We start from the raw sequence: 15727 nt of genomic DNA, 5'->3' as shown, positions 1-15727 counted from the left end.
GGTGGCACCTTAAAGACTAACAGATTTATTTGGGCATAAGCTTTCATGGGTAAAAAACCCACTTCTTCAGATGCATGGAGTGAAAATTACAGATGCAGGCATTATATACTGACACACAAAGAGAATGGAGTTACCTCACAAGTGGAGAACCAGTGTTGACAGCGTTGACTGATCGAATTGGTCCTGTCAACATTGGTTCTCCACTTGTGAGGTAACTCCCTTCTCTTTGTGTGTCAGTATATAATGCCTGCATCTGTGATTTTCACTCCATGCATCTGAAGAAGTGGGTTTTTTACCCACGAAAGTTTATGCCCAAATAAATCGGTTAGTCTTTAAGGTGCCATCAGACTCCTTGTTGTTTTTGTGGATACAGACTAACATGGCTACCCCGATATTTAATACCACCAATTACTCCTAGTCATACCCCCTTTTACCAGCCTCTTATGGATGTTTTAAACACTTGGAAAACACATGGCTATTTTCAGAGTTATGTGGACAATGAACTAACCCATTATTTCGCAGTACCCCAGAGCTGGGCTTGGCAGGAGACTTGGACAATTGCTCAGCAATCTCTCTCTCTCTGGAAGGTAAAGTCAAAACGGGGGAGGTGGTCTCTCTGACAAGGGCTGTGGAGCAGAGGGGTTCCGGGCAGAGGCCTTGGGAGGGAGCCGCGTATCCCCAGGGCAATCCCAGATGAGGTCCTGCCAAGGAGGGCCTTCCGTCGAGTGGCAGGACCCCTGGCACAAGCCACTGGTCTACAGGGCAAGGGGACGCCTTCGCAAAGGCCCTCGGCGGGGTCTCTCCCAAGGCAGGCCCTGGCTGGGAGAAGGGTCCCGGACAGAGGCCAGCAGGCTGGTGGAGGGGCGGGGGCCGCTCCTGCGGGCTCTGCCGGGCAGTAGCTGTTGGGAGGAGAGGGGCCTCTCACCGGCAGGCAGGTCCCTAGCAAAGGGCTCCGCTGAGAGCAGCCACTCCCGGGCAGAGGCCCCGGGAGAAAGCGGGCGGTGCGGCGCCTCCATCCGGATAGAGCCCCTGTAACTCCTCCCCTCCGCTCCAGCCTCCTGTGGCGGCGGCGGCCCGGCGCTGCTCCCCCTCCCCGGCTGGCTGAGCGCCGCTGCCCCCCATGCGGATGTGACATTTCACGGCGCTACCGCGGCCGCCATTTTGAGAGAGACAGAGAGAGGCAGAGAGAAGCCCTGGCGCCTGCTACGCTCCCCATAGAGGCGGCGGCGGCAGCAGCGGCGGAGCAGCAGCAGCGAGCCGGGCGCAGGCAGCAGGGAGGCCTGCAGGCCGGGAGCAGGGCCCCAGCCTCGAGCGAGCGGCCTCCTGGGGAGCCGGGGGCTCGCGGCGCCTCCCCGACTCTCACCGCAGTAGGGACACCCGGCGGGGGAGGGGGAAGCGCCGGGCCCTAACTCCTGATCTCCCGGCCCCCGAGGAAGCCGCCGCCCCCGGCCGGTTCCCTCCTCCCCACCCCCTTCCCCCGACCGGGTGCCGCCGCCGAGATTGGGCGAATAGCGAGCAAATACGTGCGCGTCTCGCTGCCTCCTCCGGCCGCCCGCTCCCTGCCCGCCGGAGCCCAGCCGCAGCCCCCCGAGGCTGGTGCCCAGGCCCCGCCGCTGCCCAGGCCCTGCCGCCCCTCCGCCCCCTGCCCTCCCAACACAGGCCTGCAGCCCCCTACAGGAAAGGCCCAGGCCGCCGCCGCGGAGCCACAGCCCCAGCCCGACATGAACCACCACCAGCAGCAACACCAGAAGCCCGGGGAGCAGCAGCTGAGCGAGCCCGAGGACATGGAGATGGAAGGTAAAGAGCGGCTGGAGCAGGCCCCGCAGGCGGCCCTGGCTCCCCTGAAGGCGCCCGGAGACCCTGGCTCATCCCCCTATTCCCGTAACTTACTGGCCCCCCAGAGCAGCTCCAAACTCTCTGGTTCCCAGGAATCCGCTCCAGGCTTCTTCCCTACGTAACACGCCCCCTTACCCTTCTCCGGTCCCCTCTTCTTCCCCACAACCCACCCGCCCTTACCGGAGCAACCCCAGGGCCGCTGGCAATGGAGCAGTGCTGATGGCCTGGCCTGGGGCCTGGCCTGGGAGAGACCTGGGAATGGGGGCTCCCCTTGGGCGGGGCGGGGTGTTACCTGCACTACTCTAGTGAAGGGGAGAATTGGGGAAAGTTTAGGGTTTGGAAAGTATGGCTGAGAAGGCTCCAGCGTTGTGTGCCTGGGGCTGAGATACACTGGAGGGGTCAGATTTTAGGGTGCGACCCTTAAACGAATATCTTAATTCAGGGAGGAGAGGTTGGGGTTCATGGCTGACGTATGGCTGAGGGTGGGGACCGGGGCCTCTCGAAAAGGGGGTTCATTCTTCTGAGGGCAGGGTTTTCCTGGCTGAAGTGAAGGGTTTGATTTGGTGGGCTGCAGTGACACCCGGGCTGCTCTGGAAATGCGGTTTAATGGTGGGAGGATGATTTTGTTGGATGAGAAGGGATGTTTAGCACTCTCACCCTGTGTGGATGGGAGCGTGTGGCGGTCCAAGGGCCCAGTAAATAGGGGGTGGGGTGGGCTCCCCAATAAAACCTTGGCTGAGTTAGGACTCATCCGGTGCAGATAGTGGGGTTCGCCGTCTGCAGAGGAGGGGCTGGGGATTCGGGTGGAAAGGGGGCTGTGCTCCCGGAGGTGCGTGACCCTAAAGTGGAAGCTTTCCTCCTAGGAGTAGGAGAAGGATTATTTGGGAGGGAGGGCGGGCGGGCTGGTTCAAGGAATTCAGATGTGTATGGGAGGGTAGGCGAGGGAGGGGTTCCTAGTAGCGTTGCCGCTGTGACTCCTGAATGTGCTGCTGGAGCAGGCATGGGGGCGGGTGGTCGGAAGGTTTGTTTTTTTCTCTGTTGATTATTTTCCCAGTAGGTGAGCAATGAACGGTGGGTCATGGGGCCTAGCGATGGATGGTTTTGGCTTGCTTTCTCAGGGTAGACCTTAGTACTGCCTCTCCCAGCTCAGTTTTCCCCCTAGTGGATCCGGCCCCTGTATTTCTGCAGCCGCCTGCCCGCCCCCCTCTTCTATGTTGTTGACTCTGAGAGCCGCGCGGCAGGGTTTTGCCTTGCAGCCCTTCCATTGTATCTGCACACAGCCTGCCACGCGAGATGCTCGCCATTTTTAATTGGGGCACTGATCTGAGGTTTATTTACAGAAAATGCATCAGGACGGGGCCTAGCACGGGGTTCTGTGGCCATGTGTAGCTCTTACGTATTCATAGGACCCTGATCCTGCACAGTCATGCCATTGCTCAGGAGAGTGGTTTGGAGGGGAGGTTACTACATTTCCAGTCTTGCTTTTTACCCCAGACCAATACCCTTCAATGGTCCTGTTTGGGATAAAGTCAGTTGTACTTTTTATTCATCTTGGCATGTTTTTTTAATCTAAGGTATGAATCTTTTAATCTGACATGTTTCTACTGTAGGAAATGTGTAAATACCTTATCAGAAACAAATCATGAATTCCAGCCATAACTACCTCCACTATTGTGTATTGTTTATATTAAAGGATTTGTCTTGCTGATCAAAAATACGAATTCACCTCAGTATTGTTTAACAAGTGTCAATCATTATGAATGAAGGTATTCAAATCAACAAGAACAGTCACCATCAAAGGCCAGTTTAGTTGTGAACTATGCAACAATTGTTTTAGCAAATTTAACATTTTCTACAACCAATCATGGATGGGTACTATGATTAATAAAGCTATTTTACTGAAAGTTGGTCATAGTCACTGCTCACTATATTTAATGATGAGAAGGACATTCCGTGAAACCCTTCTTTTTTAAAACCTAAGACTTTAGTGCACAGTATGATAGATGAAGCACATTATGTGCTATTTCAGTGACTGGCATTGTTTAAAAAGAACCCCAAAACCTGTCCCCAAATTGCCATACATGGATTAGATTTTTTTCATTGTAACCTCAAGAGTGACATACATGAGGTGAATTGGTTTAAAAAAAATACCTGTTCACACCTATTTGTATGTATGCATAAACATAATGTCTTTTCCAGGAGAATGTGCCATAGCCTCCAGCTATCAGCCTTGCTTTCAATATTCATTTCTAGTCCTTTAGAGTATTGACAGTGCTTAATGGTTCTCTGATTTTTATGGGCTTGATCCTGTAATGCACTGAGCACTCTGTGGGGTGCTGAGCACTTTCAAATCCCATTAAAGTCAGTGAACATTAACAGTGTTCAGCACATTGCAGAGTTGAGTTCTATAAGCAGAGAGAACACAACTCTTTACAGGTAAGCCTAAGCCTCTTGGTGATCCCAACAATTTTACAGTAAGCATTCCCACTTAATTGTATGGATGTATCCCAATTCTGAAATCTTAATGCAGCAGTATTCCAGAAATCTATTCAAGCCCTCATAGGCTGATAAAATTCACACTAATGGTTCAGAATGATCATATGGACATACTAATCTGTTTGAGAGTTTGTTTGCACTAATGGAAATCTTAACAGAGTTTAGACTCTACCTTTTTGGAGTGTTTGATTTCTATGAGAAATTAGTTTAGATCATTTAGTCTAGACTCTTGTTCCCTTTCTACTGAAAGACATGTAATTGCTTATATGTGTTCCCTTATTTTACTGTAGAGAACTGTGTTCAACTTTCTAATGTGTGGATGTGTAGATACTTTCTTGAGGAGAGATAAATTGTCTTTGGAAATTGAGAAATTATTTAATAAAGTACAGTTCTCAAATCTGACACACTTTTATGCATGTTAAATGCCATTCTCCACTGAGAGGTCAGATTAGATTTAGGAGGTATGTGAAGAATGTATGATGGAAAACTGAATGCACATCTTGACTTTTGAATTATATGAAGCCTGCTCACTTATTTGCTGTGAAGCTACACTGGACAGTTTCAAATGAGCAGTATTACAAACAAAACTACGTCTCTATGTAAAAGAATAAATGGACACAAATCAGAGATCAAGAATTATAACATTCAAAAACCAGTTGGAGAACACTTCAGTCTCCCTGGCCACTCAATTACAGACCTAAAAGTCATAATATTACAACAACAAAACTTCAAAAACAGACTCCAATGAGAGACTACTGAAATGGAATTTCAGACTGGGAGTAGATGGGCCATTACACAAAGTAAAACTATTTCCCAATGCTTAGTCTCCCCCCACTCCTCCCACAAGTACTCCTGTTCTTTAAACAAAACTATTGAATCAGTGGAATTAAGTTCTGCCAGTTTGAATGTGACACTTTGTGGATACCTGTCTCTGTTTCTTTCCTTCTTTTGCTTTTGTGATCCAGTTGACTCTGTTCTCTTCCTTGAACATCTTGTAGGCCATAAAGTGTAAATATCAGAACCGGTAGACATTCAGGAAGATCAGATTGTAAAAAGAAATAATAAGAAAAGACTATTTTACATTTTAGATAGGAAGGAGGTGTAATTTAGTCAGCAAGTATAGAAGTGGCAGCAACAGGCCTTGATGAGTAAGTGTTTATGGGGCCATATGGTATGCAATCTAACCTATTTGTCATATTAAACAGAATAATGTAGTATACTTCTACCCCGATATAACGCTGTCCTCGGGAGCCAAAAAATCTTACTGCGTTATATCGAACTTGCTTTGATCTGCCGGAGTGCGCAGCCCCGCCGCCCCGGAGCATTGCTTTACTGCGTTATATTAGAATTCGTGTTATATCGGGTCGCGTTATATCGGGGTAGCGGTGTATTATGAGTTGGCTTCATTATACAGGTTCTTGATGCATATGGTGGTTGACTTTTTTAGCCCAATTTATTGTGATGCAATACAGTTCCTTGGTGAGTTATACATTTTAAATATAGGAATTGTATGGAAAGGTAAAAAATAATGCAGTTCAGTAAATGTTGACCTTTTCTGTGTACCTATTGTAAGGACAGCAAATAGTGTTTGTGTAGTATATGCAGCTTGGCTTGTCATTTAAAAAAAACTGTGCTTTTCAGTTGCAAGTCTCATTTGGAGTGCTGTACTAAATTCTAGGAAAGTTTTGTAAAATCATATAACAAAGGAAAATCTGGGGTCCTGATGTAACGCCTATATAACTTGCTTCCAAGGTAAATTATATTAAGATCTATGCATACACAAAGCACTTGGTGCTTATATTTAATCCATACAGTGCTTTCACCACTTCCCTAAAGAGACTATTTCACAGCCTAATTGATCTAGAACAGGGGTAGGCAACCTATGGCACGTGTGCCAAAGGCGTCAGGCGAGCTGATTTTCAATGGCACTCACACTGCCCGGTTCCTGGCCACCAGTCTGGGGGGCTCTGCATTTTAATTTAATTTTAAATGAAGCTGCTTAAACATTTTAAAAACCTTATTTACTTTACATACAACAATAGTTTAGTTATATATTATAGACTTGTAGAAAGAGACCTTCTAAAAACATTAAAATGTATTACTGGCACACAAAACCTTAAATTAGAGTGAATAAATGAAGACTCGGCATACCACTTCTGAAGAGTTGCCGACCCCTGATCTAGAAGGTGTTCCTGATGTAGTTTACATTTCCTTTTATTAATTTCTGCCCATTACCCCTAGTTATACCCTTGCATGTCATAGAAAGTAAATTTCTCTCTTTGGTGTTAACACCCTTTATACAATTGTAGATTATGGTACCCTCCTTAATCCTGTTTAGTCCATTCCAATTGACCATTTTTAATTTTTCCTAATATGTCAATTTCTCTAACTCTCTGGTAATTTTTTGTTGCTTTTCTCTGAACTTTTTCATATTTATCTGTTTTGAAGTGCCCAAAACTGAATCTAGTATTCCATGTGAGTTCACACCAGAGTCATTAAGGAAGAGCAGGGAGGGAAAAACGTACTGTGAAAAATTGCATCTGCATATGAAACCTAATGTTGGACTTTTTGCAGTATTATACCAGCAAACTAGACATGAACTTGCAATGGGAACTATCATACATTGATTTCTGCAGTATTTTTTAGCAGGTTTCTTTTATAAACTGTATTTCTTATGATTTTTCTCATGGTTTAGCTTGCTTTTTTCGAAGTTATATCACTTTTTTTTTTTACATATCTTTCTAACGTTTACCTCCCTTTAACTTTTTTGACCTCATGAGTGTTATAAATACCTCACAATTTAATATCTACATAGATACTTAATGTAGTGTTCATTCCACAGAAAATATACTTTGTGAAATACAGATTATAATGAAAATGTCATGGATTTTTTTTTTTTTTTTGACTGTGTGGTGGGCCTTGTCTCTGTTGAAGCCCAAGAATAATTTCTTTTGGAATCCCACATAATGCCATTATTTTTATGGATGGAGAGGAATGGATGGAACTGTTTTGGAGGCTCGTCAGCTCTGCCCTTGAATTGACTCTTAAATTAATTAAAGATTCCCCTCTTTTTCTGTCCTCTCCCCCACTATCTCTCGTACTACTCCCAGCTTGGTAGTGATAAACTCAGGTTATAAACTTGATCTACTTCTCTGAGTTTATGGACATTAAATTTAGCTTTTGAACATGGGTATCTTACATATCAAAGTGCTGGTCTCTCTCACCCCCTCTCCCCCGGCCCCTTTTGACATTTTTCTCTGAGATGGGGGATGGTTGAATGAGATGGGATATAAATGATGGAAGGGAGCAGTCTATAAAGTGAAATTAGTCTGGAGGCTTAATTGCAGTGCATCCGGTAAAGAACACAGCTTAGTCCATTGTTTCCCTCAACAGCAATGTTTAGGGCCCTTCTGGAGGCAATGTAGTTGGCCCCGGGAAAGGAGTATGTGTGCTATATCACTCTTAGATGACCACTTCATGCCAGCTGAGGGAAGTATATCCAAAGTCTTCTCCCAGAGGATGGATATATGACCTCAGCGTCTGGGCAGTAAAATGGGATAGAGCTGGATTCAGGAATCCTCCAGGGAAGGAAAAAGAGAAAAACTAAGACATTGTGGGATGAGAAATAAAATGTGCAAAATCTGGGGAGGCAGGTGGAAGACTAAGAGAAGTGAACAGCTTAATTTTAAAGGGTGAAGGAGGACATTTTCAAAAACTCAGATTTACCTTTTCCATCCCCTCTTACCAGTTAAGTGTGTGTGGATGCACCATATCCAGAATAGGAGTAAAATCTACTCCCTATCATTACTAGGGAACTATCCTAACATAACTGAAATCATCTGTGTAAAAGCACTGTAACCTTGTAAATATTTGAACAGAGATAGTCTTTTGAGTCTGGCTTCACTAAATCAGTTTCATAGCTACAGAAAACTTATCACAAAGTTAATCTATGTAGTGCATCCAAACTGCAGCAGTTAAACCAGTTTAGCCAGAAGTCAGTACATGTTGCATGGCATCATAGGATATTTGTAAGTGATTTGGGGTGTGTATGAGGGAAATACAGGGTTTAGAGCTTGTGACTTATCCATATTTCCTTAAATGTTTGTTACATCAGTTTTGTGGTTGCCCATTTTTAATCATTCTTTACTTTTAAGTATTGTATTCTGCATATGGATGAAGAAAATGCTGATAACTTTAAAACTCCTTTGGGTTAGAATTATTGTTACCTAATTCTGTTTAGTTGAGTATTATTATTTACATATTTGTGTAGTGCTGAAAATGTACTTGATGATTTGCAGGATGCAAAATTAATAACCCGTAGAAAACTTGTTTCTTTCAAAAATATTTGTTTTTTTCAATGTTTCAATCTGCACTAGACCTCCATTATCCTGTTACTAATAAACTTCTATAGTGAGGTGGGTTTGTTTTCCCGGAAGGTGGTTTGGAAGAGAGCAGGGGCAGGGCATGTTGATCAGTATGTCAAGCTATTAAATAGGTATGCTTGCTTTTAAAACTTTTTTGCTGATTACTTATGTGGCTTTATGTATTGGTGAAATTGTTTCAGTAGTTCGAATGTGTTACTAGTAGCCGGTGTATCAATAAGTAAATGTATAAAGTAGTTTCGCAAGTTGGAGTTATTGCAACACAATATACAGCTGTCGGTACATTGTTGTAATAGGCTGAGATTAAACCCTTAAGTATTGCATCTAAATTCCTTTATATTAACTAATTCACAAAGAAAACAAGCAATGCAACTTCAGAAGCTTTGAGGAAATTGACTGTTTCGAATGAGTTGCAAGCTTAAGGAAGAACGTTGACCATGAAGAGACTCTGTGCCATTTTTCTATTTGAAATTGCCTTACCTATTTAGAAAGCTGTTTTGGTGAACTGGAAAAAGTTCAGCTTCAAAAGAAGTAACAAACTTTAGGACTCTGTAAACACATTGCAAAAGAATATTGAGGCCTGGAAAGGCTGTATGATCAAAGTAATTGGAGAAACTGTGTCTGCAAAGGTGTTGGTTGTTTTTCAGAATATAAAAGCACTTTTAAAAATGGTCTTAATATCAAATTTCTTTTAAAGGCTGTTTTATAGGTTCTATACATAAACATAAACATATGTATGCTATGGCTGTAGATTGTACAAAACAAAATGTAAATGTTTGGGACCACCTACACACAAACTATTTCAAAACAAAACCAATTCAAGGCTAATTAGAATATATAAGTAAATATTCTTACATTTTTATATTGGATCTGTATGTACTTGGTGTAGCACAGGGGTCTCAAACTCAAATGACCATGAGGACTAGTGCATTGGCCCGAGGGTCACATCACTGACACCCCCCCTTTGCTGCCCCTGGCCCTGCCCCCCGCTTCATTCCTTCCATGAGCCCTCTCCCCTGCCCCATCTCTTCTCCACCTCCTCCTCCAAGCAGTTTTAATAAAATATATACACTTAGTAAAGCCTCCCCCTCCCCCCTGCACTGGGTTGCACCACCACTCCACCCCTGCTCTGCCTCTTCCAGGGTTGGTAGGTTTGTAGAAATGTTGGTGGTGCCCAGAACCTGCCCCCCTCCAACTCCTCCCCCACCTGTCTAAGGCTCTGGGAGGGAGTTTGGGTGCTGGGTGCAGGCTGGGGTAGGGGGTGGGGGTACAGGCTCTGGGATGGAGTTTGGGGATAGGAAGGGGTGCAGGGGTGGGGGCTGTGGGGCTGGGGATGAGGGGTTTGGGGCATTGGAGAGGCTCGGGGCATTGGAGAGGCTCAGGACTAGGGCAGAAGGGCAGGGGAAGGGCAGCGTGCCCTGGCCCTAGTGGAAGGGGGCACTAGGACCCTGCGGCAGCAGGTGATGGCGGAAGCCGGCAGAGTGGAGCAGAGTCAGCATGAGCTGCAGACTCCTGCAGGCGCGGCCAGGGGAGAGACCCAGCCCCAAACATTAGGGAGCAGCGCGGGGAGCTTAGCTGCCACATATAATAACTGGGGGGAAGGGGGTTTGAGGGGAGTTTGGCGGCGACAGAAAGTAACGGGGGGGGGGCGCGCGGGGAGCTTGGCGGGCTGCAGGGAAGAGCTCTGCGGGCCGCTTGTTTGAGACCCCTGGTGTAGCATATCTCAATTTGTGAATTTAATTGACTTTTGAAAGATTCACCTAATAGTTACTCTAGGCATATGTAAATTAGAAATGCAAAGATTATTAAGAGATTATTCCTCACAAGTTTAATCATGGAGAATTAAACAAAAACAAAATCACACTTCATAACCTAACTGTTCTCTGACATGTAAGAAAACAGGGCTTTCAGTGTCTTTGAAAGTCTGAAGTCTTGGACTCTGTCAGACTAAGGGGCAAAATGAGTTCCAGAGTGGAGGGCCCCTCACAGCGTGTTGCCAGCAGCCTCCTGTTTAAACCAGGGGACTGAGTTCAGGCACTTCAGCTGATTCCTGCTACTGGCATAAAGAGAGAAAGAGGCAGTCTTTCAAGTAGCTAGGTCCCAAACTACTTAGGAGTTGTACATCAAAACCAACACATTGAGTTGTGCCCAGAAATAAACTGTAGGCCGTGCACATCACAGTAAAGTGCTCTTTGTGCAATACACCCTTGTGAGTGAGCTGACACATTTTGCATTAGCCAGAGTTTTACATGATCTTTAGAATTACTACAAAAGATATTAACATCCTATAAGAAGCAATCATTTAGTACTTGTTACAATGATAACTAGTTTGTTTCTCTGCACTTTATTTTCTGTGATGAGTTAGTTGTAGGAGGGAGAAATGGGGGGAAGATAAAGGTTGAAAAAGAGCAGGGTTCTTCATGACAAAACTGGATTTTTCTTGAATTAGGGGATCAAATACGCTAATATAGAGTTCTTTCTGCACCAGTACACCATAGGAAACATTAAGGAGAAAAGGAAAATAGACAAGGGCTAATGTAGGAGGTCAGTATAGACGTTTCATTGATAACTCTGATTGCTGTACAGTTACGTTTGATCTCATAATAGTGATTCTGCAAGATGTACCACAAGGATGAATTCTTTAAATGGGTGTATTCTTAAAGATTGGGACATCCCTAATCTCATTTCTATATTTTTGCATGAAGTGCCATGGGTTATCCTGGGAATTAGACAAAATTAGTCATACTGATCCCAGAGAAACTGAATCTAGTGATATAGTACACCACTTTGGTAAATATCTTTGGGAAGGGTATGGGAGGGAGTAGTCAAATCAACACAGATTCACGAAAAGGATATAAAACATTTCTAACCTTTTTGGAGTCTTTTTTAACGATGTTAGACAGTAATGATCTGTGGATATAACTTTGATTTTGGTAAAGATTTTGATAAGGTCCCCTTATGAAAAATGGAAAAAGGAAAATAACAGTGGGTTTTGGGGGAAATCTGAATTTATCTGGCTGAATTTATCTGATACAAAGTTCATTAAAGTTAATGGGAATTGTACACTTGTTTTAAATAGGTTTTGGATCTGGCCCAAGTGTTAGGAAACAAAATCATATTGTGACTGCTCCTTGGATTAAAGAGGGCTTCATGGTGGAGTGCCCCAAAACACAAGTGCTAAGTATATTAATAATTTAGTCAATCTAGCGAGAAGGTGAGTTAAGAGGTGTTGACAGATGTTTACAGAATTATGAAAGGGAAAACTGATTCTTCCCTTTTTAAAAACTGTTCTATAATACAAGATCAATGGGTTATTCTATGAAATTAGTGGAGAGGTTGTTTGTAAAACTCACTGCTTAAAAAAAAGACTGTGGCTGAATTTTAGAAGGACTCGATAATTTTTGACACACAGTAGTATTCATAGTCTGGTCCTGTATCTTATGTCGCACTGTACACCTAGGTTATGGGACACTGACCCCTGCAAACTGTCTTTCCTGGCTGCTCTTTGCTCCAGTACAATTAGGAAAATATCCCTTGGTTTTTTTATATTCTATTGTACCTTAACCCAAAATATTTCATCTTTAATCTGTTGCAGATTTTTGTACCATCGTGCATGATTGTTACAAAAGAAGGGAAGGTTTTGAGATTCTGGTGAACAGTTATTTTGTTAACCTAGGAAGGCATTCTGTTTATAGCAGCATTTGAGGACTTTGGTACTGGGGAAAGGATGTTGCGCTCTTTCCCATTTTTGTTGGGGATAGAGGTGACTTTAAAATCTTGATAACTGGCTGGCCTGCTACAGCCTATGCTAATATCTGGCACTTCATCCAGCAACAATGAAGTAATGAGTTGATATTTTTGCTAAATCGTTAGCAATAAAATAGTTAACAGCATGAGTGTTTATTCTCGGTACACTTCTGAGTTAGCCATACTGTTGGCTTGAAATGTAGTTGAAATTTCAAAAGATAAGTTCAAAGTAGTTTCAGCTACTACACCTGCTTTTCAATTTCCATACCAATTTTTGTAGTTTTGTAAAACACGTTTTCCTTTTTTTAAGTTGTTGCTGTTTGGAAATCTCATATTGCCACTTGTACAAGACAAACAGTGAAACTGGCTATATACAATGTTTTCAAATGCACAAATTATTTTCTTATTGTATAACAGAAATGGCAAGAGGTCCTGACTGAAGTAAAGAAACTAAAATGACGCCCCCCCTCCAATTTCTTTGTTACTGTAATCTTAGTATCGCTTGTAACATTAATATATTTCAGACACAAATACAACTTATATTTCCAACATCTCTTAAAAAACCCATAATAGTGAATGGGCAATTTACACCTCTCAGGTATTAATTCAGGCTGTCTGCAGACTCAGAGAGACATCACAGATTTACATTTGTTTCACATTTTGAAAGCAATCATAAGATCTAGAGGGTTTTTTAATGAAAGCTTAGATTCTGAAGCATAATTGTGCACCAAAAGAAACAATTGTATGGCAATTTAGCTGCTGCATGAGATGCTGTTTATTCATCTGCAAACTGAGATAAGAGTAGTCAGATATTGTGCTTCAAGGTGTAAGCTAACTCCCTTCAGGGATTGGGATGGATTTTTCACTTTTTATTCCATATATTGTGCAAAATATTGTATAATTGGTTAGTGACATTATAAGGTATCTTCATATTTCTGTGAAGCATCAGATAATTATGCTACCACATGTGTTGAACTGGTGTTTTATTCAAAGAATGCATTGGAGCAAAAATATTTGGCTGTTCACAATATTTTGGGGTGGGGGTGTTAGCAGCTAATGGTGCATTTTCCTCACTTTTTATTTATATCTGCTGGGAACAATTGGAATAATGATATTTCATTGTTAGTCTTCTGTTTCTCCTTGCTCAGGCCTCTCCTCTTCCCAGCTTGGTTATTGTTCCTCACTTTCGTGCTTCATTCTGGCTTTCAACTTCTTGGATTTCCATCCTTGGTCCCAAAGACAAACTAGAACAATGCCTGGCTGTCTAAATCAAGGACAAATAGCAAGAATGTATATTCCCAGGCAGGAAGTAACCATAAGCAGATGTTTTAAAAAACATGCTAACTGGGAATTAAAAATGGGCAAGGACAGATAAATAATCTGTACAAAGCCAAAAACTGGAAATATTTGATGCAGAAGCATATTTTAAAAATAAAAAAGTCAACATAGAATATTTGGTAAAATTTGTACATTTTCAAATTTACAGCTTCAATAAGTCCTAAATGTGAAGATATTCCTCTCACCACCACAAATGTTGCCTTTTTTACTTTTGAAAGATTGCTGTCAGATTTGAATGCCTTTTTAAACAAATTGTATATTCTGTTCATGTTTCAACCCATTTTACTCACCCAGACTCTGGAAGTTATTGGGCTTTGGTTTGCAACCCATAAGTTGGTCATGACCTCCTTATTGTTGAAGCTTAGTGGAGAGACATGGGATCAGTTATTGATAGAGACTATGTAGTTAAAAACAACGAAGAGTCCTTGTGGCACCTTACAGACTAACACATTTATTTGGGCATACGTTTTCGTTGGCTAGAACCCACTTCATCAGATGCATGGAGTGGAAAATACAGGTGCAGATATAAATAAATGAAAGGATGGGAGTTGCCTTACCAAGTGTGAGGTCAGTCTAAGGAGACAATTCAATTAATAGCAGGATACCAAGGGAGGAAAAATAACTTTTGAAGTGGTAATGAGAGTGGCCCATTACAGTCAGTTGATCTCAGGATTTTAGAGTGTCAGGGTAGATGAGATGATATCTTTTATTGCACCAACTTCTGTCAGTGAGAAACACAAGCTTTCAAGTTTACACAAAGTTCTTCTTGAGGTCTGGGAAATGTATTCAGAGTGCCACAGCTAAATACAAGGTAGAACAGATTTGTTTAGCATATGTAGTTAACACATATTTCAAAACACCATTCAGGGTAAATTGTTAACTGGTCACTTCACTTTGAATGGTTCCTTAAAGTATGCGTTAACTACCTATGCTGAACAACCTTCTCCACTTTGTATTTAGCTATGACTTTCTGACTGTGGCTTTGTCTACACTGGAACTTCATTGGCAAAACTTTTGTCATTCAGGGGTGTTAAAAAAACACCCCCAAACGACAAAATTTTTACCGACAAAAAGCGCCGGGGTGAACAGCGCTTTGTCGGCAGGAGCGCTCTCCCCCCAACAAAGCTACTGCCACTCGTTCAGGGGAGGGGGAGAAGTGGGGGTTTCTTGGCAGGATAACTGTCTCCTGCGGACAAACAGCAACTACATTGTACACCTTTTTAGCAGCTTGGCTGTAGTGGCACAGCCATGTCATTAAAAGCTGCATGATATAGACAAAGCCTATGTTTCCCAGACCTGAAGAAGAGCTCTGTGTAAGCTTGAAAGCTTGTCTCTCTCACTGATAAAAGTTGGTCCAATAAAAGATATTACTTCACCCCCCTGCTCTCATTGGTAGAGAGACTCAGTGCCTCCCTTAAGAGAGGGCAAAGTTTTGGCATTCCGCTAGAAACCATCTCTTGATCTTGATAGTATCCCAATTTATTGCTCAATGTTGTGACATTCATTGAGGAAGGGGGGAGGAGATTATTTGGAAAGTTATTTTGAAACCGCTATAGAAATAAGTGGAACCTTAAATTTCTAGGAGCCCTTTCAGTCCTGGGTACACTACAGAAATTGGTCTGGCCTCCTTGGTCCCTGATCTTCTCTTGATGGTAGATAATATCCATACTAATTATTTAAGACCTCTCAGTAGCCTTTGGGCAGGTCTAAACTTAAAACGCTGAAGTGGTGCCACTGTAGCACTTCAGTGAAGACGTTGCTATGCTGATGGGAGATTTTTTTCCCCCCATTGACATAGTTAATCCACCTCCAGGAGAGGTGGTAGCTGTGGAGAAACCCACCCATTGACATAGCACTTTCTACAGTATACCATACCTCTCGACATAACACTGTGGCTTAGGTCAATGTACTGCGTCGTTCAGGGGTGT

At 43.1% G+C, this 15727-nt stretch overlaps 1 protein-coding gene across 1 annotated transcript in view; it reads left to right on the top strand.

Annotated features, from left to right (window-relative positions):
* Positions 1-1076: 1076 nt before the first annotated feature.
* Positions 1077-15727, top strand: part of USP7 (ubiquitin specific peptidase 7) — a 102914-nt gene continuing 88263 nt past the window's right edge. The window contains exon 1 of the mRNA XM_054041016.1: positions 1077-1797. Coding sequence (XP_053896991.1) covers positions 1722-1797 — 76 coding nt within the window. The 5' untranslated portion in view covers positions 1077-1721. The remainder of the gene's footprint in view (positions 1798-15727) is intronic.

Source organism: Malaclemys terrapin, chromosome 10 (genome assembly GCF_027887155.1).
Source record: "Malaclemys terrapin pileata isolate rMalTer1 chromosome 10, rMalTer1.hap1, whole genome shotgun sequence".
In the NCBI taxonomy this organism is placed as follows: domain Eukaryota; kingdom Metazoa; phylum Chordata; order Testudines; family Emydidae; genus Malaclemys; species Malaclemys terrapin.
Note: the sequence above shows the minus strand (reverse complement) of the source record. Positions and strands in the feature narration are given on the sequence as shown.